General features: G+C 55.6%; 1 protein-coding gene and 2 long non-coding RNA genes across 3 annotated transcripts; all 3 read left to right on the top strand.

The window, feature by feature from the left end:
• Positions 1-590: 590 nt before the first annotated feature.
• LOC138916040 (uncharacterized) lies at positions 591-5,212 on the top strand. Its single transcript, XR_011422673.1, has 3 exons — positions 591-1,214; positions 1,981-3,859; positions 4,930-5,212. It is a non-coding gene; the product is annotated as an uncharacterized lncRNA (long non-coding RNA).
• Positions 5,213-18,250: 13,038 nt separating this feature from the next.
• On the top strand, positions 18,251-21,742 carry PNMA8B (PNMA family member 8B). Its single transcript, XM_023651265.1, is given in 9 exon segments — positions 18,251-18,689; positions 18,692-18,847; positions 18,850-19,076; positions 19,078-19,244; positions 19,246-19,385; positions 19,388-19,420; positions 19,423-19,752; positions 19,858-19,926; positions 21,561-21,742. Coding segments are annotated over 9 exon segments (1,743 nt in total).
• Positions 21,743-24,862: 3,120 nt separating this feature from the next.
• On the top strand, positions 24,863-26,973 carry LOC138915740 (uncharacterized). The gene is made up of 2 exons (XR_011421921.1): positions 24,863-25,285; positions 26,461-26,973. It is a non-coding gene; the product is annotated as an uncharacterized lncRNA (long non-coding RNA).
• The last annotated feature ends 281 nt before the right edge of the window (positions 26,974-27,254 follow it).

The raw sequence follows: 27,254 nt of genomic DNA on the forward strand, positions 1-27,254 counted from the left end.
CTTGAGCACCTGTAATGCGGCTGGTACGACGGAGGAAATGGATGTTCAATCAAAAATTGCCTTTAAATTTAAACTGCCACTTGTGGCCAGTGGTGACCCTATTGGACAGAGCAGCTCTGACCATTATAAGGACTCCGGCTTCGACCTGTGGGGACAGAGGAAAACTTTAAAGGGTTGGGGAGGAGAGTGACAGGATCGGACATCAGATATGAGTTCTAAGAGGACCCCTCTGGCAGCCCTGGAGCCATGCACCGGGGTGGGGCGGGGAGGAGGCAGGCACCGAGGGAGGGGTGGAGGCTGGGGAGCTGGGCAGGGGTGAGGGGCGATCACTCTGGCGCCTGCTGAGGTCTGCTTGGGTGGGTAGTGAATGGGGCAGACAGGACCCAGGTTGTGAAGAGGGATGTAGGCTGGGGCCGGGATCAGGGCTGGGGCTCCAGAAAGTGCAGGTGGGGAGGCCAGGGGAGGGGGTCTGGCAGCAGGGACCCAACGACAGTGGAGGGCTGGGACCTGGGGAGATGCCACGGGGTGGGAGCCAGCTGAGGTTGGAGCTGGGGGAGGAGGCAGGGGGCTGGAGGGTGGAGAATCTGTGGGTGGAGTCAGGTCATGGGCCATGTGGGGGGCACAGACACTGAAGCAGTAAAGGACACCAGGTGTGACTCAGTGACAGGGCCGTCCCACGGTGTCCCGGATGAACGTCAGCCATGACAGGTGGGGCATCTGTGGCCCACTCTCGGACACTCCCCTCCCCCACTGCCCAGAGAGATGAGGCTGGATGCTTAATTTGCTTTACTGAAGGCCCCAGGTGACACTCGTGCACAGGCCAGGACCCTACATCAACGGGGAGAAGTCACACGCAGGCCCTCCCCACCCCGGGAGGCTCCGGAGGCCCATCAGCCCCAGGAAGGAGGGGGCGTCCTCCCCAGCCCAGGCCCACCCCGGCCTGCTCCACGGGAGCTCGTCCCTGTCCAAGGGAGGTCTCTGCAGCAGGGAAGGGGCCCCTCCAAGCACGGCCTGCAGCAGCTCCCACGTCTGCTCTGCACCCGAGTCCCAAGGGGGCACCTGGACATCCAGTGGGGCCATCAGGACACGCCCAGGCCCCGGGCCTTCCTGAGACGTGCAGGGCGGCCCTCCTGGACAATGGGCCATCACCTCCTGGATGGGGACTTGGACGCAGACACACCGCCCCAAGAAGAGAGGACTTGGGGGGCGTCCAGGTGAGGTGGCTGTTTGGGGAAAACATTGAGTTTGGTGGAGAGGGCCCATGCCCACGGCCCCACCCGGACATGGACAGGACACAGAAGCGTCCGCACTGGGGCCAGTGGGTGCTGACACCCCCCCACCCCCCAACTGACAGCGCTGGGCCTGGTTACTGGGGTGGTGGACTCGAGGGCTGGGCTGCGGGTCCCTCCAGGGATATTTCCTGTCCTCTAAAGACAGACCCGGGCAGCCCCCACACTGCCTGCACCAGCCCTGCCCTAGGGCCCTCTCTGGCGTTTGGCTCACCCAGAGGGTGAACCGGGGAACCTCACAGTCTTAAGTCAGGGGCCGCAAGGCCAGCGCTGAGGGGCTGGTCAGCCCATGGTGGGGGGACAGCTGGTGGGACGACCGAGGGGACCACAGGCCTGCGTGCGGGAGGGGCGCTGCCCGGCCCTGCAGAGAGAAGCCAGAACTCTGGGTGTGAACTGCCCCGAGTTGAAAATGTTGGCAGATCACTCGGATTTTTGGAAAACACTGCCATCTGAGTGGCAGCTTGAGCCAGTGGACACCAGCAGGTGGCCTTGGCCTGAGGAGCTGGCTCACTAGCACCAGCTGCACCTGAGGAGAGCCGGGCAGCCTCGTCCTCCCCTTTCTCCTCCCCCTCCCTGCTCCTGGTGCCCGGTCCCCCTCTACCCCTCCTCCACCTCTCCTCTCCCATCCCCTCGGAGGAGCAGCCCCCTCTCCCTCTCAGGCTTGTCTTTCTGGAATCATCTCCTCCTCCAGGAAAGCAAGTGCAGCCTTCAGAGCTCAGCGACACTCCAACATCCCCTGCAGGGCCAGGTGGCCGAGCCTCCATCACAGACCCCAGGGCCCGTCAGATTGGGGTGGGGGGCAGTGACCTACAGACGCTGGCCGGAAGCACGTGTCTGGAACGATGAAGGGGAGGGGATATGGAGAACCAGGAAGAACTCACTGGCCCCGCTGGCCTCCCAGGCGCCCGACGTCCATGGACACACTCCCCCTTGTGCTAACCCAGGGCCCAAAGCCCAGCCCGCTGGGGACCCTGAGACACTGACCCATCAGTGGGGCTGCTGCGTCTGGGGGGCGCGTTTCTCGCTCCTTCTTCCATCGGGACCGCGCGCCACCTGCAGTAGAGGGACTGGAAGTTGCAGGCGAGCCAAGCAGTGGGCGTCGCGGATAAGCGGGAGGCGCCCCCCTGGAGGGCGGGTGGCGGGAGCGCCCAGGGGGCTCAGGGCTCGCTGTCTCTACGTCCCCTGGTGGCACTGGGGCGGCGGCCTCCTGCCCCGACGACCCTTCTTCCCACAGGCCGCCTTGGAGCCAGTGGGCAGCTGCTCGCTGGCCTTATTGGCCTTGGCGTGGGCCTCCGCGCGCGCACGTCCCTTCTTTTTCTTGTGTCCCGCCGCCTCGTCCTGGACCTTCTTCTCGGGAGTGACACCCCGCCTACCGCGACCCCGGCCTCCCCCTCGAGGTTTGCTGGCGCCGGACGGGGCGGGGGGCGCCGGCCTGACCCTGGGCCCTGGTGGCCGTGTGTGCCCTCTCGTCGCGGGGTTTCCTCGACACCCGGTCCTCGGGCTCCAGCTCCTCAGGATGTGTGTGTGTGTGTGTGTGTGTGTGTGGACATTTCAGCACAAGCGTATTTATTCCTGTGTTGTTTATAACCCTGCGAGATTGGAAAACCCAATAATGAAAGAGAAACTTATGTGGGTGACCACAGTGAGGTACTCGTGAAAGTGACGATTCATGCACCGTATAATTCAGCCCTTTGAGTGGACGACTCAATGGCTTTAGAAGATTCACAGGGCATGCAACTATTGCCACAACCAACTTTAGAACATTTCATCAATCCGCAGAGAAACGCCACTTCTCTTAGCCATCAGCCTCCAACCCCACCCCCAGCCCCCAGCCTCTGGCAACCCCTGACCTGCTTTCTGTCTCTACGGATTTGCCTATTCCGAACATTTTACATAAATGGAATCACACAGTATACGGTGAGTTGTTTGTGTCTGGCTTCCTTCCCTTGACATGATGTTTTCAAAGTTCATCCGTGTTGTAACGTGTGTCGCGCTTCCCCTCTTTTCGTTGCTGAATGATATTCCCTTGTGTGGCTACAGCACATTCGGGTGATCCACCCGTCAGCTGATGGACATTTGGGTGGTTTCCATATTTTGGCTGGCGTGAGCAATGCTGCTGGGGACAGCGACAAACAGGTTTCTGTGTGGACATATGTTTTTATTTCTCTTGGGAGATGCCTGGGAGAGGAATCGCTGGGTCATAGGGCAGCTCAATGTTTAACCACCTGAGGAGCTGAAGGGCCCTTTTTTTATAATAGTCAGTTCAAAGCAGGAGCCTTTTTCGACTTCCCACAAAAGTGTTACTGGCAGCCCTGTTCTCTAACCTGCAGCCACCAGCCAGGCAAGTCACTTTGTCCCTTCCTGCCTCAGTGTCCCCACTTTATCATGAGGTGCTAAGGACTCAAGAGGTGATGCGTGTGAGAGTTGGGACCCTGAGTGTCGCTGGGACTAAGGTTTCATTCTCTCCAGGGGACAGGACAGCGTGACACACGGGCCTGCAGACTATGGAGGGGACACCTCAGGAGAGCACGCGGTACCTATGCCCCCAGGGGCAAGTCCCTCTGTCTGAGGTGTGTTTCTGGAGCTCCTGTTGGGGGCGGTTTGCAAACATGGGGAGTGGTCTGCATACAGGATCTGGGCACCCCAGGCGCTCAGGGGCCGATCCAGGGGTGCCTCGCGTCTGGGAAGTTCAGGAACTGTCCTGAGCTATGAACTGTTCCACGTCTCCCACGACCCTTGGCTCTCCCACCAGGCATTCAGGTCCGCGAAGAGTCAGTTTACAATGATCCGAACCCAGGATCTAACTCTGTTTTACACGCAAACACAGAGCATCTTTTTAAACGTGGTTTTAAGCACCACTGACTCTACCAGCCTTTATTCTAGAGCCCCCGCCACCCTTCCTGCGTAATTTCATCCAGCTTCTCCTCCTCTTAAGCCCACGTTTATTCTTGAAAAGCAGGTGCAACGATCTGTCGTCTTTATCCCATTTTCTGGCCACTCTGTCCCCCAGAGGTAGCCCCCCGGTCATTTCTCTCCTGCTGGGGTGGGAGTGGGGCAGAGTGGGTGGGGAATGTGGTTCCGGAAGCCGAGTAGAGAGTTAGAGACTCAGAAACTTCCAGAAGAAGAGCGTGGCATCCAAGAAGCTGAGGGTCCCTGAGGCATGGCAGAAACTCCAGGGCGGAGGATCCCTATTGGGGATCCATATTGGGGCCTTGAACTCTGAGGCCTGTGAGCGGATCAAAGGGGCACCAGCCAGGCAGGGCGGTGGGGACCCCATATGTCCTGCATAGTCCCTCTTTGAGTATTTGGCCTGGAATCGTGGGTCCCTCTTGGATGGAGATGTGACCCATGACTGGCCTAGCCACTGCCTCCGAGGTTCCCGTGGAAACAGCTGGAAGAAAAGAGTGTATCAAATGTTTTGCAAAATTCTTCTTCCCCTCCCTCTGTTTGAGGGGAAAAAAGTGAGCCTGTTTCTTGACTGGTAACGGCACAACTGGAGCAGGGGTTCCCAAAGTGTGGTCCACGGACCCCCAGGGGTCCCCAAGGACATTTCAGGGGATCCGTGACATCAAACCCATTTTCATAATAACACTAACATATTATTTGCCTTTTTTACTCTCATTCTCTCACAAATACCCAGTGGAACGTTCCAGAAGCTCTAGGGCGTGTGATATTGCCACTGACGGAATGCAGAAGCAGATACGAGAATCCAGCCATCTTCTGTTGTGTCAGACACGAAAGAGATTTGCAAAAACATAAAACGATGCCATTCTTCTCACAAATTTGTTTTTCTATCGGAAAATACAGCGTTCTTTTTAAAGATGTCATTTACCTGAACATGTAATGTATGTTTGTGAACGCTATTCTTAAAAGAATTCATAAAGAAACATTCTTTTGATTTCTCTGTTGAAATTCCTAACACGGTAAATATCGACGGATAGAGCTCACGTAAACAGCAGTTCTTCAGGGGTCCTTGATCATTTTTAATAATTTAAGAGGTCCTGAGATCAAAATAGTTCGAGAACCGCTGTGTTATAGATAGAACGCAATGTTCCCAGGGGCCCCCAAATAAGAAAAAGATTTTTTTGGAGGGGGCGTGTTTCTCTCCAGTGGGTATAATTGAATTTGGGAGTGAAGTGCCCTCCTGGCTGTCCCCCCTCTGCTGTCTATCTGCTCCCCTCTCTTCAGCTTCTCCAGCATCGTTGCCAAGGAAACCACGTGAGCACATCCTCGACGCAGAATTCATTTAACTCCACTGCGTCTGGGTTGTGCTGGCTGGCGTGCCTTTCAGGACATTTATACCCAAGGAGCTGTTGACTTCGCCTGCCTCTGCGTCTTTAAAATGCCTTTTTTCCCTCGTTTCTCCCCCCACCCTGGGCAACTCTTTTCGATTCGCATTTGTTCATGTCTGCCCTGTTGTTTTGTGTGTTCTTGCAAAATATGCCTTGCTGTTGGGGGCATCTATGCTAAATTGGCATGATTTGGTTTGTAGTAGCTACATAGTTCTGTTTCTCCTTTATTTATTTATGTTTTTTATTTTTTTAAAGATTGGCACCTAGGTTAACAACTGTTGCCAATCTTTTTTTTTTTTCCCTGCTTTATTTCCCAAACCCGCCCCCCCACGTACATAGTTGTATATCTTAGTTGCAGGTCCTTCTAGTTGTGGGATGTGGGACGCCGCCTCAACGTGGCCTGATGAGCAGTGCCATGTCTGCGCCCAGGATCCGAACCCTGGGCCGCCACAGCGGAGCGCGGGAACTTAACCACTCCGCCACGGAGCCGGCCCCTGTTTCTCCTTTTTTTTAACACTCGGTGGTTACTTGTCTCAGAGTGACCTCAGTTATATATCTTGTCTGGAGACCTGCTGGGTGGGGCTGCAAGATGGGCATTCATCACGTTTTACCTTTTTCCTGCTCATGCCTCCCGGGAGAGAATCCCACGACAGCTGGAAAACACAGGTTCTCTGACCCCGCTGGAGGCGGGTCAGCATCCCCCTTTCTGGATTCTGAATCTGGGCGAGCTTGCGGCTGCCTCAGCAGGTAGGGCAGAAATGAGGCAACAGGTCTTCCAAGGTCAGTTGTAAAAGGCTTTTCCCCAGTCCTCTGGGAATAATTGCTCTTGAAACCTTCCCTCCCAGGACATTCCTGCTTGAAACGTAGCTGCCATGCTGTGAGGAAGCCCAACTCACATGGACAGCCCACAAGGAGGCGCTCAAGTCAACAGCCCCAGCTAAGCGGCGTCTTCAAGTCATCCCAGATCAGGCACCAGACATCTGAGGATGAAGCTCCAATGACTCCACACCTTACCCGCTGGAATCACCCCAGCTAAGGCCCCAGACATTGTGACCGAGAGAAGCCGTTCCTGCTGTACCCTTTCATAGCTGCCGCCCCACATAATCCATGAGCCCAATGAAATGGTGTTGTTTTATGCCGCTAAGTTTGGGGTGCTTTGTTATGCAGCAGAAGTCAGCAGCAGACACCCAACCCCATCTCCTCCTCCCCCCAACACACCTCCTTGCGCGCATCCTCCCGTGGTGCTGAGACTGTCCTTGGCATCCATTCCAGGAGCAGGATTGCTGGAAGGGAGGGTCTGCGTTCTCCTGGCTCCCTCAAGTCCTGCAAGTTCCTGTCCACACTCCCACCATTAGTGCCTGAGGATTCCTGTGCCCCCGACACTGGACACCATCCAGCCTTCTGCGATTTGCCCGTCTAGTGAGTGCCAAGTAGCTGGTCGTTCTCAGACTGCAAACAAGTTTGCACATTTCCTTGTTAGTTCTTTCAGAACCCCCTTGTGTAAATTGCCTGTTTGTTGTTTTTGCCCAATTTCCCACTGTCGTGTCTGCTTTTACCACCACAATTGTGGACTTTTTAAAAAATTGTTTTGTTAGGTCACTTTGGTTTATAACATTGTGTCATTTCAGGTGTACATTATTATGCATCAGTTTCTGTATAGACTGCCTCGTGCTCACCACCAGTAGTCTAGCTTCCATCCCTCACTATGCATATGCGCCTCTTTACCCCTTTCACCCTCCCCCCTTCCCCTCTGGTAACCACCAATCTGTTCTCCTTATCTATGTGTTTGTTTGTCTTCCACATATGAGTGAAATCATGTAGTGTTTGTCTTTCTTTGCCTTATTTTGCTTAGCATAATACCCCCAGGTCCATCCACGCTGCCACAAATGGGATGATTTTGCCTTTTTTATGGTCGAGTAGTATTCCATTTTATATACATACCACATCTTCTCTACCCATTCACCCACTGATGGGCACTTGGGTTGCTTCCACGTCTTGGCTATTGTGAATATTCTGTGATGAACATGGGGGTGAATTGCGGACTTTTTAAATCTCACAATTCTTTCACGGTTGCAATTCCTGAGGGCATTTTAGCTCCTCTTGTAGCTTCAGTAATCAAGACTCCAGTCAACATGAATACTTTTTTATCGTAAAGAGAAGCATATGGTGCTCAAGAAATATTTTGTTGAGCAAATGAAGGAAGAAAGGAATCTTTTTTTTGTTTTTTTTGAGGAAGATCAGCCTTGAGCTAACATCTGCTGCCAATCCTCCTCTTTTTGCTGAGGAAAACTGGCCCTGAGTTAACATCCATGCCCATCTTCCTCTACTTTATATGTGGGACGCCTACCACAGCATGGCTTGCCAAGCGGTGCCATGCCCGCACCCGGGATCCAAACCAGCAAACCCTGGGCCGTGGAAGCTGAATGTGTGTACTTAACCTCTGCGCCACTGGACTGGCCCCAGGAAGAAAGGAATCTTAACATCACACGCTATGCTGAGAGCTCATTCCTTGCCAGACACTGGATATAAAACCCTTCAATACATCCTTCATTAATTCTTCACTCCAACCACGTAAAGTCACCCTTATTGTCTCTATTTTCCAGATGAGAAATCTGAGGCTGTGTGTGTGTGTGTGTTGAGAAAGATTCAGGTCTACTCTCTTAGCAAATTTCAAGTACACAACACAGTATTGTTAACTAGAGTCACCTCGTGGTACCTTAGCTCCCCAGAGCTTAGTCATCTTGTAACCGAAAGCTAGTACCCTTTGACCAGCATCTCCCCATCTTCACAGCCCCCAGCCCCTGGTAACCACCATTCTGCTCTTTTGTTTCTGAGTTCATCTTTTTTTTTTTCCCCAAACCCGATTCTAACAGATGTGCCGGGCAGACTTTCAGCAGCACCATCCCTCCTAAACACTCATTCATTCTTTCATCCATCCATCCATTCATTCATTCACCAGGCAGAGACAGCCACTGCCTCTTGGGATACAGCTGTGACCAAGTCAGACCAGTGCCCAGCCAGCATTGCAGGGATCAGCTACTAACCCGCAAATAATTGTTTAATTTACGGTGGTGAGAAGAGTAAATAAACTACTTCACAGCCTTTCTGCGGGCTGTCGTGTGCCGATTAAAAACAGTGAGCTGCTCCCAGGGAGCTGCCTGGCAAGGGGCCACATTCTACTGTTGAGGGGGAAGAAAGTGAGCCGCAGGACAGTCAGGGTAGCGCGGGTCCGTTCACATCAAAACGGATAGTGAGATATTTATTGCAACCTCCGTCAAGCCTCATCATGTGCCATCTCAGAAAATGCTTAAAAAATGTTAACCTGCTATTAACAAAAGAAAGTGAAAGCTTATTTCAACTCCTATAATGAGAAATTGTGGATGTGAAGTTAACATATGGGGGTGGGGGTGTTGAAACACTGTTTAGGGACATGAAAGCAAGGAAGAAGGAGGAGGAAGAGGAGGAGGAAAGAGAGAGGAAGAATGGGGAGATGGAAAAGTTGCATTTTAAGTGGATAGTTTTCTGGGGCAAAGGACACACACTGGAATTAAAGGCAGCCTCAGGGGGCCCTCAGTGGAGAAGCCCCTTATGGGACAGGGGGAGAACCTGGGGGAGAAAGCCCAGGGAGAAGTGGGGGACGCAGAGGCTGAAACCCTGAGCAGGGGATCATGGGCACCTCCTCCCTCAATGTCTTTACACACCATTCTGCTCCCTGAAATTTTCCTGTAACAGCTCATCTTTGAGATGATTCCATATCAGGACATTTAAACCTGCCTCAATCTTTTTCACAATTGCTTCAAACTCCACTGGTGGGCTCATACCTTTATTTAACCAGATCCCTACAGATGGAGGTGGACAGGCCTGGGGTGACTTAAGCCAGGCCCCCAGGGAGAGGGACCAGGCCACCCTGGGATTCTCATCACTGCTCACCAAAACCCTACAAGGCAGAACCTATTATTATCATTGCCACTTTACAGGTGAGAAAATGATTCACAGAGAGCCTAATTAACTTGCCCAAGGTCACACAGCCAGGACTGGCAGAGCTGGAATGGAAACTAAAGCAGACTTGACCCAATGCCCAAGCTCTTCAGCAGAGCCATTGCCTTTTAAATTAATGATGCATGCATGCATGAATGAATGACGCCAATGTACATGTGTATTTGCAAATCTTAGAAAAAAGTATAGAAGGATACACTCCAAACCATCACCACCGTGTTCCCAGGTAGGGAGAGGGAAAGAGACGTGGATGAAGACAATATGGATTTTTTCTCTATGTAGCCTTTATTGCTTTACTTGTTCCAACAACCATTCGTTGCTTTGTAATTTTCTTAGTTACTAATTTTTTAAATTTTCTTTAAAAAGTGAAGGAAGCATTCAGTAATTAAGTTGTGACATGCGCCAAGGAGGAAACATACAAGATGCTGTGGGAGGGGTGACAGTTCTGATCTGTCTGAAGGCCGGGAGCTCAGAAGGGACAGCATCAAGGTCCCAAGGTGTAAGAGCCCTGTCATAGGAGGAAGCAGCTCGAGACCCACGTCTCCCGGGGCCAGGCATGGCGTGTTTTAGGACAAGGAAGGGGAAGCCTTGCCCGTCCCCTCCAAAGACCAGGGAATCCCAGGGGGCCACATAAAAATGTCTTCAGTTTTTAAAATCATTTCCATAAATAGACCTCAAGATACTGGCCTTAGAAGGAAGGAAATAATCAAGAGATGGCTGAAGCCAAGAAAACCCTTTCCTTGGAAAAAAGACTCTGGTTTGACTTCGAGATCAGCTGCATGAGTGAAAGAAACATGAGACAAAAGAGGACATCCTTACGGTTCCATTGACACGAGGTCCTAGGACAGGTAAAACTATATGGTGGGAAAAAACCTGGGCAGCACTTGCCTCGGGGGTTGGGGATTGGCTGGAAAGGAACACGAGGGAACTTTCCAGGAAGACGGTAAGTTCTGTATCTTGATAGGCATTTGGTTTTAACAAGGTGTGGAAATTAATCAAAGAAACCCTAACTAAATTGGAGTCAGGAAGGCCTGTAGGGGGAGCTCTCACGCCTTATCACACATGGTCAGTTACACCAAACAGGAAGACACAAGCTCGCATCTTGGACTGGAAGTGAAACTACTTTACTACTGAAGGAAGATTTCTCTCCCCACCCAGCAACAGCTCAGCCAATGAGAAACGCCACAGCTCAGCCAATGAGAAACACTGCAGCTCAGCCAATGAGAAACACCGCAGCTCAGCCAATGAGAAACGCCACAGCTCAGCCAATGAGAAACACTGCAGCTCAGCCAATGAGAAACACTGCAGCTCAGCCAATGAGAAACACCGCAGCTCAGCCAATGAGAAATGCCGCAGCTCAGCCAATGAGAAACACTGCAGCTCAGCCAATGAGAAACACCGCAGCTCAGCCAATGAGAAACGCCACAGCTCAGCCAGTGAGAAAGGCCACAGCTCAGCCAATGAGAAACGCCACAGCTCAGCCAATGAGAAAGGCCACAGCTCAGCCAATGAGAAATGCTGCAGCTCAGCCAATGAGGGAAGTAGGTAGGTGTCTGCAACGTACTTTGAAATGCTTAAAAAATAACACGGCTTGATGGAGGGATGGATATGTGAGCTAGACATGTGATAAAGCAAGTATAATAAAATGTGAATGGCAGAATCAAGAAGGTGGACATATGAGTATTCACTGTAAAATCTTTCCATTTTGCTCTATGTTTGAAAGTTTTCATAACAAAGTGTTGGGGGGAAATGCAAAGTAAAACTGTTTTAAAAGATGAGATGCGGGGGGCTGGCCTGTGGCGGAGTGGTTACGTTTGTGCACTCCTCTTCAGCCACCTGAGGTTCACCAGTTCGGATCCTGGGCGCAGACCTACAGATGGCTCATCAAGCCACGCTGAGGCGGCATCCCACATAGAAGAACCAGTATGACTTACAACTAGGATATACAACCATGTGCTGGGGCTTTCAGGAGAAAGAAAAATGAGATGGGGTTCCCAGAGGAAGGGAGCTGGACCCATGTGTCCTGTACTAAATAGTAAGGAGAGGAGACTGGGCTGAGCAACAAATGTTTACTGAACACTTACTGCGTGCCACGCCCTGTTCTAGTACTTGGGGCATAGGGACAAAGACAAAAATTCCTGCCCTCATGGAAGTTTTGCCCCCAAAACTTTGTGGCTTAAAACAATGATAGTGTATTATTCCTGTTGATTCTGCAGCCTGTGCTGGGTTGAGCCGGGTGGCTCTGCTGCTTCATGGGCCTCCACTGGACAAGAAATGTCCAGATAGTTCTGTCAAATTAAAAAGCAAATTTGCCCATTTTATCTCAAAATGAGTTTATTTGGGAACAGCCAAAAGAATCGCAATGCAGGGTGTGCATTCTATGGGAACCATAGGCAAATCCAGAAAACAAAAGAGGGGAGCTGCCTTTGTAGAAAAAAATGGGGAGACAGGCGGGGCTGTTTTAAATGTAAGTCCATTAGGGGAAAGTAGCATTTCAGGGCAGCAACAGCTTCTCATTGGCTGAGCTGCAGTGTTTCTCATTGGCTGAGCTGCAGTGTTTCTCATTGGCTGAGGTGTGGCGTTTCTCATTGGCTGAGCTGTGATGTTTCTCATTGGCTGGGCTGTGGCGTTTCTCATTGGCTGGGCTGTGGCGTTTCTCATTGGCTGAGCTGTTGCAGGTGGGGAGAGAAATCTTCCTTCAGTAGCAAAGTAGTTTTACTTCCTGTCCAAGATGCAAGTGCGCCTCTTCCCGTTTGGTGTAAGTGACCATGTGTGATGGGGGCAAGAGCTCCTCCTACAGGCCTTCCTGACTCCAATTTAGTTAAGCTTGCTTTTCTTAATTTCCATAATTCCTGCACTTATGGCTGGCACCTCACATGAGATGGTTACAATGGCTGGGGACTGCCTCGCATCTCTTTCCTCACACAGCCTGGCCACGTGGCTGGCTTGGGCTTCCTCACTTCATGGCGGTATCAGGGGAGTAGGACTTCTTGTGGGAACCTCTCAGTTCGATGGGAACTGGCTTCTAAAAGGAAGGAAGAGGAAGCTGCCTGTCTCTTAAGGGCTACACCTGGAACCTGCACAACGCCATTTGCGCTGAATTCTATCGGTCAAACCAAGTCATAAGGCCAATCCAGATTGCAGCAGAGGGAAAACAGACTTCACCTCCTGATGGGAGCAGCACAGGCGCACGCAGGGAGGGGAAGAACGGATCGTGACATTTTGGAGACGGTTCGCACAGTGCACCCTCTGGCGGCGACTAGCAGAGAAGAGACCCGGAGTCTGAGTCTGTCCCCGCACCAGTGTGGACACGACCATCTCCGCCCTCCGGACCGCAGCGTGAGCATCCGCTGAGGGCTCAGAGGTGGGTGGACACTTTGGTGACTCAGAGATGGCAGCAAGAATGACCACTATTTTTAAAGCAAGGAGGACCTAAATGGTGCCTGCAGGGCCCAGTCCGCAGATTCAGCCCGTGGATGCCTCTGGGATTGTGGGTCACACTCAGCAGGATTTTCAAGGCGGTAGCCTCAGAAAACCGGGGTTTTGACTCCAAATCAGCATTTATCTGAACCCGGCCAGCCGCCCCATCAAAAAAGAAAAAACGACAGAATGCAAACATAGAGGGGAGGGAGCCTGCCTGGCTCTCTGGTTGGGGACATTTTCGGTCCCCTAGGGGAGATGGCTGGGGGGAAGGTGTTGACAAGAGATGCAGACACGGTGCGGTGGGGAGAGGGGTGTTTGGAGTGGAGCTGCCTGGGCGCACTGCCACCCTCTCCCCCAACCTCCCCCCCCGCCCCTTCGCTGCCCCTTAAGACCTCGGGCTGGTTACTGACCTCGCTGTGTCTCCATTTACGCACCTGAAAATGGGGATCGTGTTCTCTCGGCGTCTTCGGGACGGTGGGCGAGGCTGCGGCGCGCTCGCGCTTAGAGGGGGCCCGGCGCCCAGCGAGCCCCGCAGCGCTGCGGTCTGACTCAGGTTATTAATCAGCGGCCGTCGCTTCCAGACCCGCCCCCACCCCCAGACCGTGATTGCGGCGAGAGGACGTTGTGGACAGACCACTGCGGGCCCCAGAACGGTGCACTGTGCCCATCCAGGCGCCTCAGACCCCTCCTGATCTGCCCCAGCTCAGCCTGGCCCGCGCTCCTCCACATCTGGCTTTCCTCTTGCCCAGACTTTGGGGAGACAGCAAAGAGGGGGGCCAGTCACAGACTCTGGGGTCACATGGACGTGATTCGAGTCACGCTGGACCGCCTGGGGTCCGATTCCAGCGCTGTGTGACCCTGACTCAGTTTCCCCGTCTGTAAAATGTTCACAAGAAGAGCGCCTAAACTTGCGTTAAAACAATGATTGCACGTGTGGTAAGTAAGAAGAGATGTATAAATAATAGTTATAGTCGCTCTTGCTGTCACTGTTGTGTCCCCCACTCCCCACTTCGGAGCTGAATCCGGCCGCACCCGGCGCACCTGCGAGCTCGGGAAGCGCCATCGACCCAACGCGAGGCTCTAACCAGCCGTCCCCGGAGCGCCCCCTGGTGGGGACCGCGGGGGCTGCAGCCCGTGGGGCCCACGCTCCCTCCTCGGTCCTCGCGCGCCGCCGGGATCCCCCCTCCTCCCTCCCCGCCGTTCCTGATGCATCCCCGGGAGGGGCAGGGACTTGGGGGGGGGGGAGCCGAGCCGGGCTCCGCGGGGATCAGATCTGTTTCACCTCCGGGACTGCGGGGGCTGGTGATGGAGGTTCAAGGTGTGGCTTCAGGCTCGTGTCAGCCCGTGTCACAATCACACACCCGGACACACACACACAGACGACACAGAAACCCACACGCGCACAAGACACTCGCACACACTCACACACATTTATCCACACAGAGACTCCCATCACACACACACGTGCTCACACACAGAGACTGACATTGACACACACGGAGTCCCTCTATCACTGACACATGCGCACACACACAGGTTCACACCCACCCGGAGACTCGCCCCACCTCCACCCACACAGACCCTCACAAAGCACACACACTACACCCCCCTCCGCCCCACAGAGAAACGCCCACATCCTCATCTCCAGGCACCGGAACAAAACACCGACCGCACAGGGAGACCCCCAGACACGCGCCCAGGGACCCAGCGCCCCCCACTCCTCACCCACTCTCACCTCCCTGGGGGACCCAGGAGGTCATTCTGACCATGGAGGGGCAAAGCCCCCCCTTGTGGTCGCCAGATTCTCCCTCCGGCCCACCAGGGCCAACCTGAACCCGCCCTGAGGGACAGGGAGCCCGGACACCGCCCCCGACCCCACCCCCGGGCCGAAGGGGCGCAGCCGCCATGGGGACCTCTGCATGTGGACACGGGGCTGGGGGCCTGGAGGTGTGTGACCGGGAGCCCCCATCAGACTGCAAAACTGGGGACCACCTTGATGGGCGGGAGGGGGCCTCCCCCCTTCAAACGAGGAGGTGCGCCCTGGCGCCCCCCCCTCCTGCTCTCCCCCAAGCCTGCCCCACCCCGGCCTCCCTCATCCAGTCCCACTCTCGCCCTTCCCATTCGTCCTCCATAAGACATCACAAACTTGACCCCGCCTCTCCCCTACTCTAAGCCTGTCTGTGGCTCCCCAGTGCCCTCGGAGAAAGCACGGGCTCCTCACCGCGGCCCTCCAGGCCCTGCACGCGGTGGTCTGCCCGCCTCCCAGGCGTCTCTCCAGCCCAAAGCAACTGGCTCCCGAGTTAAGTGCTACTCAGGAGGGGTTCTTGCATCCCACCCACCCCGGGGGCTATGAACCCCAGGAGCGCAGGGCCTGGGCTGTCTTGGTCATCGCTGGGTCCCCAGCGGGGCGGGAGCAGGTCCTGGGAAGATGTGTGTGGAAGGAAGAAAGGAAGGAAAGGCGGGGGCGGGGGATAGGGAGAGAGGAAGGAAGGAAGGCTCTCTTTAAAATTTAAACCTCGGCTCCAATCTTTCTTCCCTGGGCTGTGGCTCCCGGTGCCCACCAGAGGGCGCCCTGACCCAGCAAATCCCTATGCGGCCCTCAGCCTGCCCCGCCCACGACAAATTATGACAATAAGGAGGATGTTTAACGTGAAAACCCGCTCCTTAAAGCCCCGCCGCGCCCCAGGACCTGCGCGACAACCTCCACGTGCCGGACTCAACGCAGCAACTCTGCGGGCAGCTTGTATAAGAGGAAAATGAGGCTCAGAGAGGTTGTTTAACTTTCCCAGTGTCACACAGTGCCTAAACTGCAGAGAAGCTTCCATCTCTGGCCTTGGCGACCCCACAGCCTTCACCTCCTTGGTCACATCCTTGTGTCACCAACCCACAAGTCCCGGTGGGCCTGGCCCTGCCACTTCCCCCGCCCCCCCCCCCCCCCAGCCACTCCCTATGACCCTCAGCACTTCAGATATCTGGTCATCCATCCAGCCACGGGGTCTTTGCACAGGAACTGCCTCAAAAGTGCCTCTTCCCTTTCCCTACCCCAGAGAGGGTCACCTCCTCCCTCCTGATGCAGATCGACGTCACGTCCTTTGGGAAGCCCGCCCTGATCCAGAATCAGCTCCAGCCCTTCCAACCCCCCTCCCCGGAGACCCCGGGCCCTTCCCTCCCAGCACCCACTTCCGGTCACTGAGGCTGCGGGTCCAGGAGGTGGGGCCGCCTCAGGCCTCGCTATGTCCCCAGAGACTGCATAGGCCGGGCCCACCACAGACGCTAGCGAAACACCCAACGAAGGAATGAAGCTAAGCAAGTGGGCATCACACCGGGTGAATTCTCCCCCCCACCCCAGGGATCCAGGGATGCTGCGCAGCCGAGAAGGGAGTCCCTCCCCGATCCGAGTGCAGTGTCTCACTACTGCCCTTCATCCCCTGGGGACAGAACCTGCTTTCCAGCCCAGTGTCCCCCCCTTTTCTGAGTGATTCACCTCCCTCTCTCTTTGGGGAACCCCCTCCCCCACCTCATTCCAGGTGGTTCCGGTGAGAATCACTAACCCTCACCCCTCTGAGCCTGGCCAATCAGAGCACTCATTTCCTCTGCAGTCACTGTGATTGGTGCACAAGCAGGCACATGACTCAGATGATCCAATGGGAGTCAGCCCTGGGTCCTTAACTGAATAGATGAATGAAGGGGTCCTGGAACCAGCCATGCCTGAAGCCAAGCCATACCTGAACTTTCTATTAACGTGAGCCAATGAATTCCCTTTGCTGCTCATACCAGGGTAACTGGGGTTTCTGCAAGTGGAATCCAAAGGGCCCTGTGTAATCTACCCCCCAAAGCATTCTCCAAGCCCCCTCCAAGGGAAGGGTGCCCTGCCAGGCGGTACCTCTGGCTTCTCAGCACTCTGCCAGACAGTACCTCTGGCTCCAAGGGCTGGGGCAGGGCGCGGGGGGGGCAGGGAAAGGGTCTCCTTGATTTCTCATCACTTGCCATAGGTTCCTGAGGCTTCTTGCCTCACTCCTGGGGCCCCGAGTCTCTTGCCAACAGGGCACCAGTAAAGCTGGTCTCACCGGCCCCAGAGCCAACCGATTGGCAGGCGAGTTCTCAGTCGCCGCGTTGGCAGGGCAGACCCGCGCTTGCGCAGACCAGCAGCTCAGCCGCCAGGTGGGTGCGGAGGAGGAAACCGCTGATTTTCTCTGATATTTCGCCCAGACAGAAGGAGGGGATGAACAAAGGTCATCACCTGGGGCTCATCCCAGAGCCCGAGTCACCATCACAGTGCGCCCAGATCACAAGGGGGAGGGAAGAGGAGAGGAGGGGAGGGGCAGGCCTGGGACACAAAGGGGCCAGCTCCAGAGGCATCATGAGGTGCAGCCCTGGAACATACTGTGGCAGCGCTGGGTGTCCAGGGGGCAGTTACTGAGATGTCATTAAAGTGGCCTCCTGGGGGTCACTATGGTATGATCTTTGCCGTGTCCCAGGGGCTCCTCTGGAAGCCCGAAGCCCCTCCCGTGGGCAGACCTGCCCACTCAGTGCCACCGCGGTCCCGCTAGCAGCGGCCACCCAAAGGTCTATGGGACCCACATAGGGGTCGTGCCCCTGCACCAGGCCTGGCCCGCTGCACCATCCCCACTCCGCCTCCATCTCACCCGGCCTCCTAGTCCCCTCAGCCCTGCCCAGACATGGACCTGCCGCTTGCACCCCCGCCCAGCCTCAGCTTCACTCCAGACCCCCTTCCCTGGCCCTAAAGGTTAGACTCGCCCTGGACCTGGAGTAACCCCTGGTCCCTCCTGGAGTGCAGCCTGGGCCCCTGCAAATGAGCGAGACCTAGTGCTGCAGGAGGCCTGCCTCCTCCCTGAGTCAGGAGAGAGCCCGGGAACCCACAGGTGCGCATTCCCATTTGCATTAAAACAAATGCTGAGCCCCTGGCAACAATGGTTGCCATGGAAACAGAGTAGCCAATGAGGGGGGAGGGATGCCCGTGCCCAGGAGCCAAAGCTGCTGCCTACTCTGACGTTGGCGCAGAGAGACCCCGAGGGTGAAGGGGAGGGGGGCGCTCTCATTTGGCCCCAGCGGGAGGGGGAGCAGTGACTTGGGGATCCCCAGCAGCTCTGGGGAGGGAGCCACTGCTCCTAGAGAGCTCCATCCCGATGGCCTCAGAGCCAGGCCGGTGGCATCCTGGACCTGACACGTACGCCCCCCCTGCGGGATCCCCGACAGCCCTGGGAATGGGACCTGGGGAAGGGCGGCTGCATGAGCCAGCTGGAAGCAGCGGGAGTGTGGAGCCCCGAGTCCTGGCCTCGCCACCTTCACCTGAACTCTGAGCCCTGGGCGCTGCTCCAGGGGGGGATTGGCACCACGCGATGCAGCCCAGGTCCGCCTCTGTCCCCCTCCTGCCCCGCGACCGGCGGCCCTGTGGCCGTGAGCCTTTTGTGGGCCTGGTGCCGGGGGCTGGACGGGGACGTGCACAGGGCCCCGCTGGTCACCGGCATCCCAAGGGGGCAGGCTGCCAGTGAGGCTGTCCTGCAGCCGGCCTTCCCGGCCCTGGGCGCGTGCAGGCTGCGGAACACGCGGGCCGTGAGGAACGAGGAGGCCGAGGCCGCCCTGGTGGAGCCCGTGGAGGACGTTAATCGCGCCGCCATCCCCAGGGAGATCCTGGGCCAGGCCGGTGTCTGGAAGGTTCTGTGCAAGGACTGCAGAGGACAATCCTGAGACAGATGGAATGCCTGCTGCTGGACGAAAGGCCCACTCAGGCCACAGTGGCTGGGGACACTGGGGACACGTCCATCCCTCGTACTTCGGCGACTGAGGCCCCAGGGTCGGAGCAGGCGGCCTGGAAAGCTGGCTCCCTCCTGGTGCAGCCGGCAAGGCTGGGAGGGGCCATCGGGGCTGCAGAAACAGAGCCAGAGGCAAGAGGTTGACCCCGAAGGGCAAGAAGAGCGGCAGAGCAGGGCGGGCGTTTACCTCTGCAAAGAGCAATTCCAAGGACTCTTCCATCGAGAGCCGGGCCATCGAGATGGCAGAGGTGGAGGAGGAGGACTCGGGCGCAGATGACAATGACAATGTGCTGTCCCCGATGTTCAGACAGCCAAAAGCAACAAGAAGTTAAGAAGCAGTGGGCCCTCCAGGGCAACAGGGACAAGGCAGAGGGTCCCCCGGAGCTCTTGGCCCTGGTGATGGTGACGGACAGAGCCAAGAAGGAGGAGATGGAGAAAGGGCCCCCAGATTTGGTGAGATTGACACAGAGGCCGGCGGCTGCACCCCGACATGGTGGCTCTCTTGGCCACGAGGGACGGATCTGATGAGATGCCCAAGGGCAGCGATGCATCCAAGGCGGGTCCAGGAACGCAACAACCAAGACGCAGAGGGGGGATGGAGAACCCCGCGTTCTGGCCATGGTGGCCGAGAGGAGCGCGTCAGACTCCAAAACCGGGAGGAGACGTTGAAAGTCGCTCCTGCAGCAGAGTCACTGGGCTTGAGCGACCAGAAAGACCAAAAAGATGATGCCCTTCCCAAGGGCTCCTCCGTCATGGCCAAGGAGGCTTCGGGAACCCACGTGCAGGCAGAGGAGGCAGGCTGCCGGGTGGATGCCATGGTCCTGAGGAAGGCCGAGGGCGGCGGGAAGCTTCTGGAAGGTATTTCCACCTCAGCTGAGCCTGAGAAGGCCTTTGAGAGGAAGAAGTCTCGTGGGGGCAGGAGGCCGCTTCCCCAGTGCCGCTGGGGACACGGAGGCAGCCAACCCCTGCGCCTCCTGGGTAATCCCTCCGCCAGCCCTCCAGGGAGCCTCCCGCTTATCCGTGCTCCGTGCACCGCTGCGCCCTCCGCTGGGCTCACCTCACCTTGGGGTCCCTCCACTGCAGGTGGCGCGCGGTCCCGATGGAAGAAGGAGCGAAAAACTCGTCCCCCGGAGGCAGCAGCCCCAGTGATGGGTCAGTGTCTCAGGGTCCCCAGACAGCTGGGCTTTGGGCCCCGGGTTAGCACAAGGGGGAGAGTGTCCATGGACGTCGGGCGCCTGGGAGGCCAGCGGGGCCAGTGAGTTCTTCCTGGTTCTCCATATCCCCTCCCCTTCATCGTTCCACACACGTGCTTCTGGCCAGCGTCTGTAGGTCACTGCCCCCCACCCCAATCTGACGGGCCCTGGGGTCTGTGATGGAGGCTCGGCCACCTGGCCCTGCAGGGGATGTTGGAGTGTCGCTGAGCTCTGAAGGCTGCACCTGCCTTCCTGGGGGAGGAGATGATTCCAGAAAGACAAGTCTGTGAGGGAGAGGGGGCTGCTCCTCCGAGGGGAGGGGAGAGGAGAGGTGGAGGAGGGGTAGAGGGGGACCGGGCACCAGGAGCAGGGAGGGGGAGGAGAAAGGGGAGGACGAGGCTGCCGAGCTCTCCTCAGGTGCAGCTGGTGCTAATGAGCCAGCTCCTCAGGCCAAGGCCACCTGCTGGTGTCCACTGGCTTAAGCTGCCACTCAGATGGCAGTGTTTTCCAAAAATCCCAGTGATTTGCCAAGATTTTCAACTCGGGGCAGTTCACACCCAGAGTTCTGGCTTCTCTCTGCAGGGCCGGGCAGCGCCCCTCCCGCACGCAGGCCTGTGGCTCCCCTCGGTCGTCCCACCAGCTGTCCCCTGACCATGGGCTGACCAGCCCTTCCGCGCTGGCCTTGCGGCCCCTGACTTAAGACCATAAGGGTCCCCGGTTCACCCTCTGGGTGAGCCAAACGCCAGAGGGGGCCCTGAGGGCAGGGCTGCTGCAGGCAGTGTGGGGGCTGCCCAGGTCTGTCTTTAGAGGACAAGAAATGTCCCTGGAGGGACCCACAGCCCAGCCCTCGAGTCCACCACCCTGGTAACCTGTCCCGGCGCTGTCAGTGGGTGGGGGCTCAGCACCCACTGGCCCCAGTGCGGACGCTTCTGTGTCCTGTCCATGTCCGGGTGGGGTCGTGGGCATGGGCCCTCTCCGCCGAACTCGATGTTTTCCCCAAACAGCCACCTCATCTGGACGCCCCCCAAGTCCTCTCGTCCTGGGGCTGTGTGTCTGCGTCCAAGTCCCCATCCCGAAGGTGACGGCCCATTGTGCCAGGAGGGCCGCCCTGCACATCTAAGGAAGGCCCAGGGCCTGGGCGTGTCCTGATGGCCCCACTGGATGTCCAGGCCCCCCCTTGGGACTCGGGTGCAGAGCAGACATGGGAGCTGCTGCAGGCCGTGCTCGGAGGGGCCCCTTCCCGGCTTCGGGGACCTCCCTGGGACAGGGACGAGCTCCTGGGAGCAGGCCAGGGTGGACCTGGGCTGAGGAGGATGCCGCCTCCTCCCTGGGGCCGACGGGCCTCCGGAGCTGCCCCAGGGTGGGGAGGACCAGCGTGTGACTTCCCCCCGTGATGTAGGCTCCTGGCCTGTGCACAAGTGTCACCTGGGGCCTTCAGTAAAGCAAATTAAGCATCCAGCCTGGTCTCTCTGGGCAGTGGGGGAGGGGAGTGTCCGAGAGTGGGCCACAGATGCCCCACCTGTCATGGCTGACGTTCATCCGGGACACCGTGGGACGGCCCTGTCACTGAGTCACACCTGGTGTCCTTTACAGCTTCAGTGTCCGTGCCCCCCACCCGGGCCCTCAGCCCCCACCCCAGCATCATCTCCCCAGCGCAAGCCTCGGCCCAGCCGAGCCCTCTCAGGCCCAGAGCAGCAGTGTCTTTGCAATTTGGGACCAGGAATACCCCGCAGTCAAGACGGATGGACCGCCTGGATCCCTGTTCCCTGCTCTAACGGGCATTTCAGCCCGCACTCCTCCCACGGTCGGGTCCCGGGCATACTGGTTTTCAATATTTTAATGTCGCTTCTGCCTCCAGCCATCTTCCCCAGAAGAAGCAGAGTTAGCAGAAGGAGCCACGAGAGATCCCGGTGGACATGGGCCTCCTCGGCTCGGAGGTGTGCACGCTGACACTCGGGTATGTAAGTAACTAATCGAGTCGCCTGAACTGGGGCAGGTGAGGGGGGTGGCGGGACAGGAAACATTTCTGTTTACTCCAGTCATGCACCTCTTCCTTTCCCATCCCTCAGCGACATCCCAGGCTCAGCCCAATCATGTTTGAGGAGCAAAAGAAAGTCCGTCCAACATTGTGTAAAACTCCATCGTCCCCAGCTCTGGCCCTGGGACTCGGAATCACGTTTCTCTGAGGGGTCTGGTCAACGTCATGGTCGTGGGTTGGATTTGCAGCTTCTCCAGCCACCACTGACTCCAGCTGGGCGTCCAGTTGCTGACGGTCTCATGAAGGGCAGGTGGGAAATCTTTGGGGGTGATTAGAGATCAAGGGGAAAATAATGACACGAGCTAAAGGACTGAGGATGGCAGATTGTCTATCCCCAAGGAGGATAATCGACTTAACTTTTGCTCCCGAGACACAAAAGTAACAGAGCATATTGCCCAGGAACTGGGGCGGGACACCCTAATGAGTGTGAATGCATCACGCATGGCTAGGTTGGAAACTGCCCTGAAACCCAGCAGCTTAAAACAGGAAACAGGGACCAGCCCAGTGGCGCAGTGGTTAAGTGCGCACGTTCCGCTTCTCGGGGGCCTGGGGTTCGCCGGTTCGGATCCCGGGTGCAGACATGGCACCGCTTGTCAAGCCATGCTGTGGTAGGCGTCCCACATATAAAGTAGAGGAAGATGGGCACAGATGTTAGCTCAGGGCCAGGCTTCCTCAGCAAAAAGAGGAGGATTGGTGGCGGATGTTAGCTCAGGGCTAATATTCCTCAAAACAAAGCAAAACAAAACAAAACACCAACAAACAGTTATTATCTCACAGTTTCTGAGGGTCAGGAATTGGGGAGCAGCTTAGCTGAGTGGTTCTGGCTCCAGGTCTCTCTTAAGGTCACAGCCTGATGTCAGCTGGGGCTGCTGTCATCTGAAGACTTGTCAGGGGCGGAGGGCATGTTTCCGAGATGGCTGATTCCAATGGCTGTTGGCTGGAGGCCTCAGGTGGTCACCACGTGGGCCTCCCCACATGGCTGCTTGAGTGTCCTCACAACACGGCAGCCGGCTTCCCCCAAGAGTGAGTGATCGCAGAGAGAGCGAGCGAGCAAGGGGGCCACGATGCCTTATATGACCTAGTCTCAGAAATCACACACTGCCCCTTCTGCCATATTCCATTTGTTAGAAGTGAGTCTGGGGCTGGCCTGGTGGCACAGCAGTTAAGTTCACACGTTCTGCTTCAGCGGCCCCGGGGTCGCCGGTTCGCATCCCGGGTGTAGACATGGCACCGCTCATCAAGCCACGCTGTGGTAGGCGTCCCACATATAAAGTAGAAGAAGATGGGCACTTATGTTAGCTCAGGGCCAGTCTTCCTCAGCAAGAAGAGGAGGATTGGCAGAAGTTAGCTCAGGGCTAATCTTCCTCAAAAAAAAAAAAAAAAAAAAAAAAGAAGTGCGTCTAAGTCCAGACCTCACTCAAGGGAAATAGAGGGAAGCTCCACCTCTTGAAGGGAGAGCATCAGACAATTTGTAGACACGTTGTAAAACCACCGCAGAGATCTTTATCACCTCCTGGCTCAGTGTCTGCCAAACTCATAAAAATTAAAACCACCCATGCGTAGGCAACATGATAGTGGATTTTCTCCATTCTCCACCCCCGTGTGGAGAATTACACGCTCACACGTGTAAGGATTTGGCTGGAGGCTAAGAGGTAAAATGTATGTAATGGACCCAAGGGCAAATTCCTTCTTTTCTGAACAGCACCTTCTGGCTGCACAGGAGTCTATAGTTTCTATCCTGTCTAGATCCAGGGGACAGTGAGACAGTGAAATTACAGCAGACATTCATTACAGGGCAAAAAAGAAACCCAGTGCATCATTGGGAAGATTTTCAGAAACAAGTCACAGAAGATCCAGCTAATAGTGGCCTAAACACAGGAAGAAGTCAAGCAGTGGGAGTTTCTGGGGTTGATTTAGCAGCACAACAATGTCCATTTCAGAGTCTGCCTTTTTCCTGGCCTCTCCTCATAGTCACAAGCTGGCTGCAGCAGCTCCAGACATCACGTTCACACACCACGTTCAAAGACAGGGAAGCAGGGGAAAGGAGAAAACAGGAAATTTCTCCTCCTGAAGGGTGGGAACGTTTTTCCCAGAAGCCCCCAGCAGATCTCCTTTTATGTCTCTTTGGCCAGTACTGGGTCACACGGATACCCTCTGAACCAAGGGTGGGGCTGCTTAAGATCAAGGAAGCTCTGTCTGATACCTGAACAAAATCCAGGTTCTGTTAGGAAGAAAGAGGGGCAGGGGGTAACTTTGTGGGTCAGCAGTAAACAGTATTTCATACACATTCTGGCCATCCATTGCTGTATAACAAAACACCCCAAAACTGAGTGCCTTAAATCAACATTTATTTTGTACACAAATGTAATTGGGGCAGCGCTCGACAAGATGGCTCATCTCTTCTCCATGGGGCATCGGCTGGGCGTGACCCTACAGAGAGCTGGGAATGCTTTTCTAAGATGCCTCCTCCCACGGCTGGCAGGTTGGCACCGGCTGTCACCAGGGGAACCGTTCCTAACGACGCATAGGCTGCAGAATGGGCCACACCAGCGCGTCCCACGCCTGATCTCCTGGAACCCGTGCAGCACCCCTACAACAGAGCGACTGCGATCCCCGTTTTATTGAGGTTCAGGGAAGTTTAAAGGCTTCCCCAACATCACAGAATAGCTGAGTGTGGGATTTGAACCCGAATCTACTGGGTTTCAAAGCCTTACCCCTTAAGCCCAGCAATTCCCATCCCTCTGGGTGCAGCCTCCTCTCCCCGCCCTTCCGGAAAGCCCGCTGCCGCGAAAGTGGGTGAATGCGGTTGCTATAGAAACAGCTCTGAGTCCGCTCTGGTTTATCAACTCGAGCGCCTCCCTCGCTGACTTGCAGACTGGGTGAGCGACGAGTGGCTTGCCACCTGCTGAGACACGGTGGGGTGTGGGGCAGCTTCCGGATCCCCACTCGCTGCCCACCTGGAGAGCTGTGACTGTCGGTGTCACTGGGAGCCACAACAAAGGTTTATTTCTCACGCGTGTTATGACACGTCAGTGCAGTGGGTGCGGCTCTTCCTCAGTCTAGAAGCCAAAGGGGCAGCCCCCGTTTGGGTGTGTTCTTCTGGTGGTGGCAGGACGGTGGCCAAACCTCCAAGCAGCTGTCACAGTTTCTGCTCGCACAGGGCACTCAGCGTGTCCCTTCACACAACGTGGACCAAGGCAAGTCACAGGCCGCCTTGATGTCTCTGGGATGGGGGCACGTCCCCTGCGGGAGGCACCTCCTGCTACACGGCGACAGTCAGGTCAGTACCTCCTTATATGAGGGGTGAATGGGAAGGCAGACCACCCACACAGCAAAGGCAAAACCTCTTCCCATGTGGCTTATGAGGTCTTGTCTCCCCCAAAGACCGTGCACTGGTCAACGTTTGGGATCAGACTGTCCTCAACCGAGTGCCACGCCACCACTGGCTGTGGGTGCCACCTTGGCCCTGACCTCCCTGAGCCTCAATGGTCCTCCTCTGTAAAACTCAACTTTGGGACGTTATTGTGAAGTTCAGGTGTGATCGTTCATCAGAGCGTTCAGCACAGCCCGGGGCACGTGGTAAGCTTAAGCCCTGGCTGGGAGGATGTTAGGAACCGGAGGTGGGCGACGTCCCCTGGGGCGACGACTGGGTGTGTGGTGCCCTCTGCTGGACGATGACAGAACAGCAGGGCTGCTGTGACAGGAGACCACCCTGTGTCTCCCAACCTGGTCTTTAAAATGATGTAATAATGATGGCGACATGGTGAGATCGTTTGAGGATTGATGGAGTTCACGCGTGTAAAATTACTAGGGTAGTGTGACGAATTAAAGATGACAGCCCCAGCCAACATCCCATGAAGGAGAAAAACGTTCCTGCTGAGGCCAGTCAGCCCCTAGAATCTAACCGATAATAAAATAGTGATTGCTTAAACCATCACATTCTGGGGTCGTTTGTTATGCAGCGAGAGAAAACTGAAACAAATGGCACCTAGAACATAGTAACCATGAGGTGCTATTATTACGTCAACTGTGAAGTAGACATCAATATTACCCCTGTTTTAGAGATGGGAAAGGGAGGCACTAAGAGTTTGCACCCTGAAACACACTGGAATATTTGATAGAGGGTAAAGAACCCCACCCAAAACGGATCTCTTGTGTCAGAAGATTTAGATCTAATGGCTGAGGGAATCAGATACGTATTTGTGATTTGGGCTTGCTATGCCTCCAAGAAAGCTGGATATCTAGAAGCCCTTTGGGAACTGTCCAAAGGAGGAATTCCCAAGAGTATAGGATGCACGTCCTTCCCATTCGCAGAACAGGCAACAGAAAACTTGGGTGCACGTGCATGGTGATGAATCCCTCATCTGCTTGTGGAAATTCTTTTTAAATAAGTCTCAAGGACTTAGGTTCTGCGTTGGTTAGAGCTATCTCACACCGATCAATTACACCAAACAGGAAGAGGGCGCTTGCATCTCAGACAGGAAGTGAAACTGCTTTACTACTGAAGGAAGATTTCTCTCCTCACCCAGCAACTGCCCAGCCAATGAGAAACACCACAGCTCAGCCAATGAGAAATGCTGCAGCTCAGCCAATGAGAAATGCCACAGCTCAGCCAATGAGAAATGCCGCAGCTCAGCCAATGAGAAACGCCACAGCTCAGCCAATGAGAAACGCCACAGCTCAGCCAATGAGAAATGCCGCAGCTCAGCCAATGAGAAATGCCAGAGCTCAGCCAGTGAGAAATGCCACAGCTCAGCCAATGAGAAGATTTTTCCGCCCTGAACTGTTACTTTCCCCCAGTGGACTTTCCTTTAGAACAGCCCCGTCCCCTCCCTACTCCCCCTTTTTCTCTATAAAAGCAGCCCCCCTGCTTTGTTTTCTGGATTTGCCTGTGGTTTGTCATAGCATGCGGCTCCTGAATTACAGTTCGTTTGGCTATATCACAAATAAACTCATTTTGAGATAAAATAACAAGCAAATTTGCTTTTTTAAGTTGGTTCAGAGTACCACCAACTGGTTGGCTGAAATGACAGAGATTTGTTTTCTCATAATTCCAAAGGCTGGGAGTCTGAGATCAAGGTGTCGGCAGAATGGTTTCTTCTGAGGCCTCTCTCCTTGCCTTACAGATGGCCGTCTTCTCCCTGCATCTTCACAAGGTCTTCCCTCTGTGCGTGTCTGTGTCCTAATTTCCTCTTTTTACAAGGATACCCGTCATACTGGATTAGGGCCCTAACCCTAATGACCTCATG

This window comes from Equus caballus, chromosome 10, assembly GCF_041296265.1.
Source record: "Equus caballus isolate H_3958 breed thoroughbred chromosome 10, TB-T2T, whole genome shotgun sequence".
Taxonomy (NCBI): Eukaryota; Metazoa; Chordata; class Mammalia; order Perissodactyla; family Equidae; genus Equus; species Equus caballus.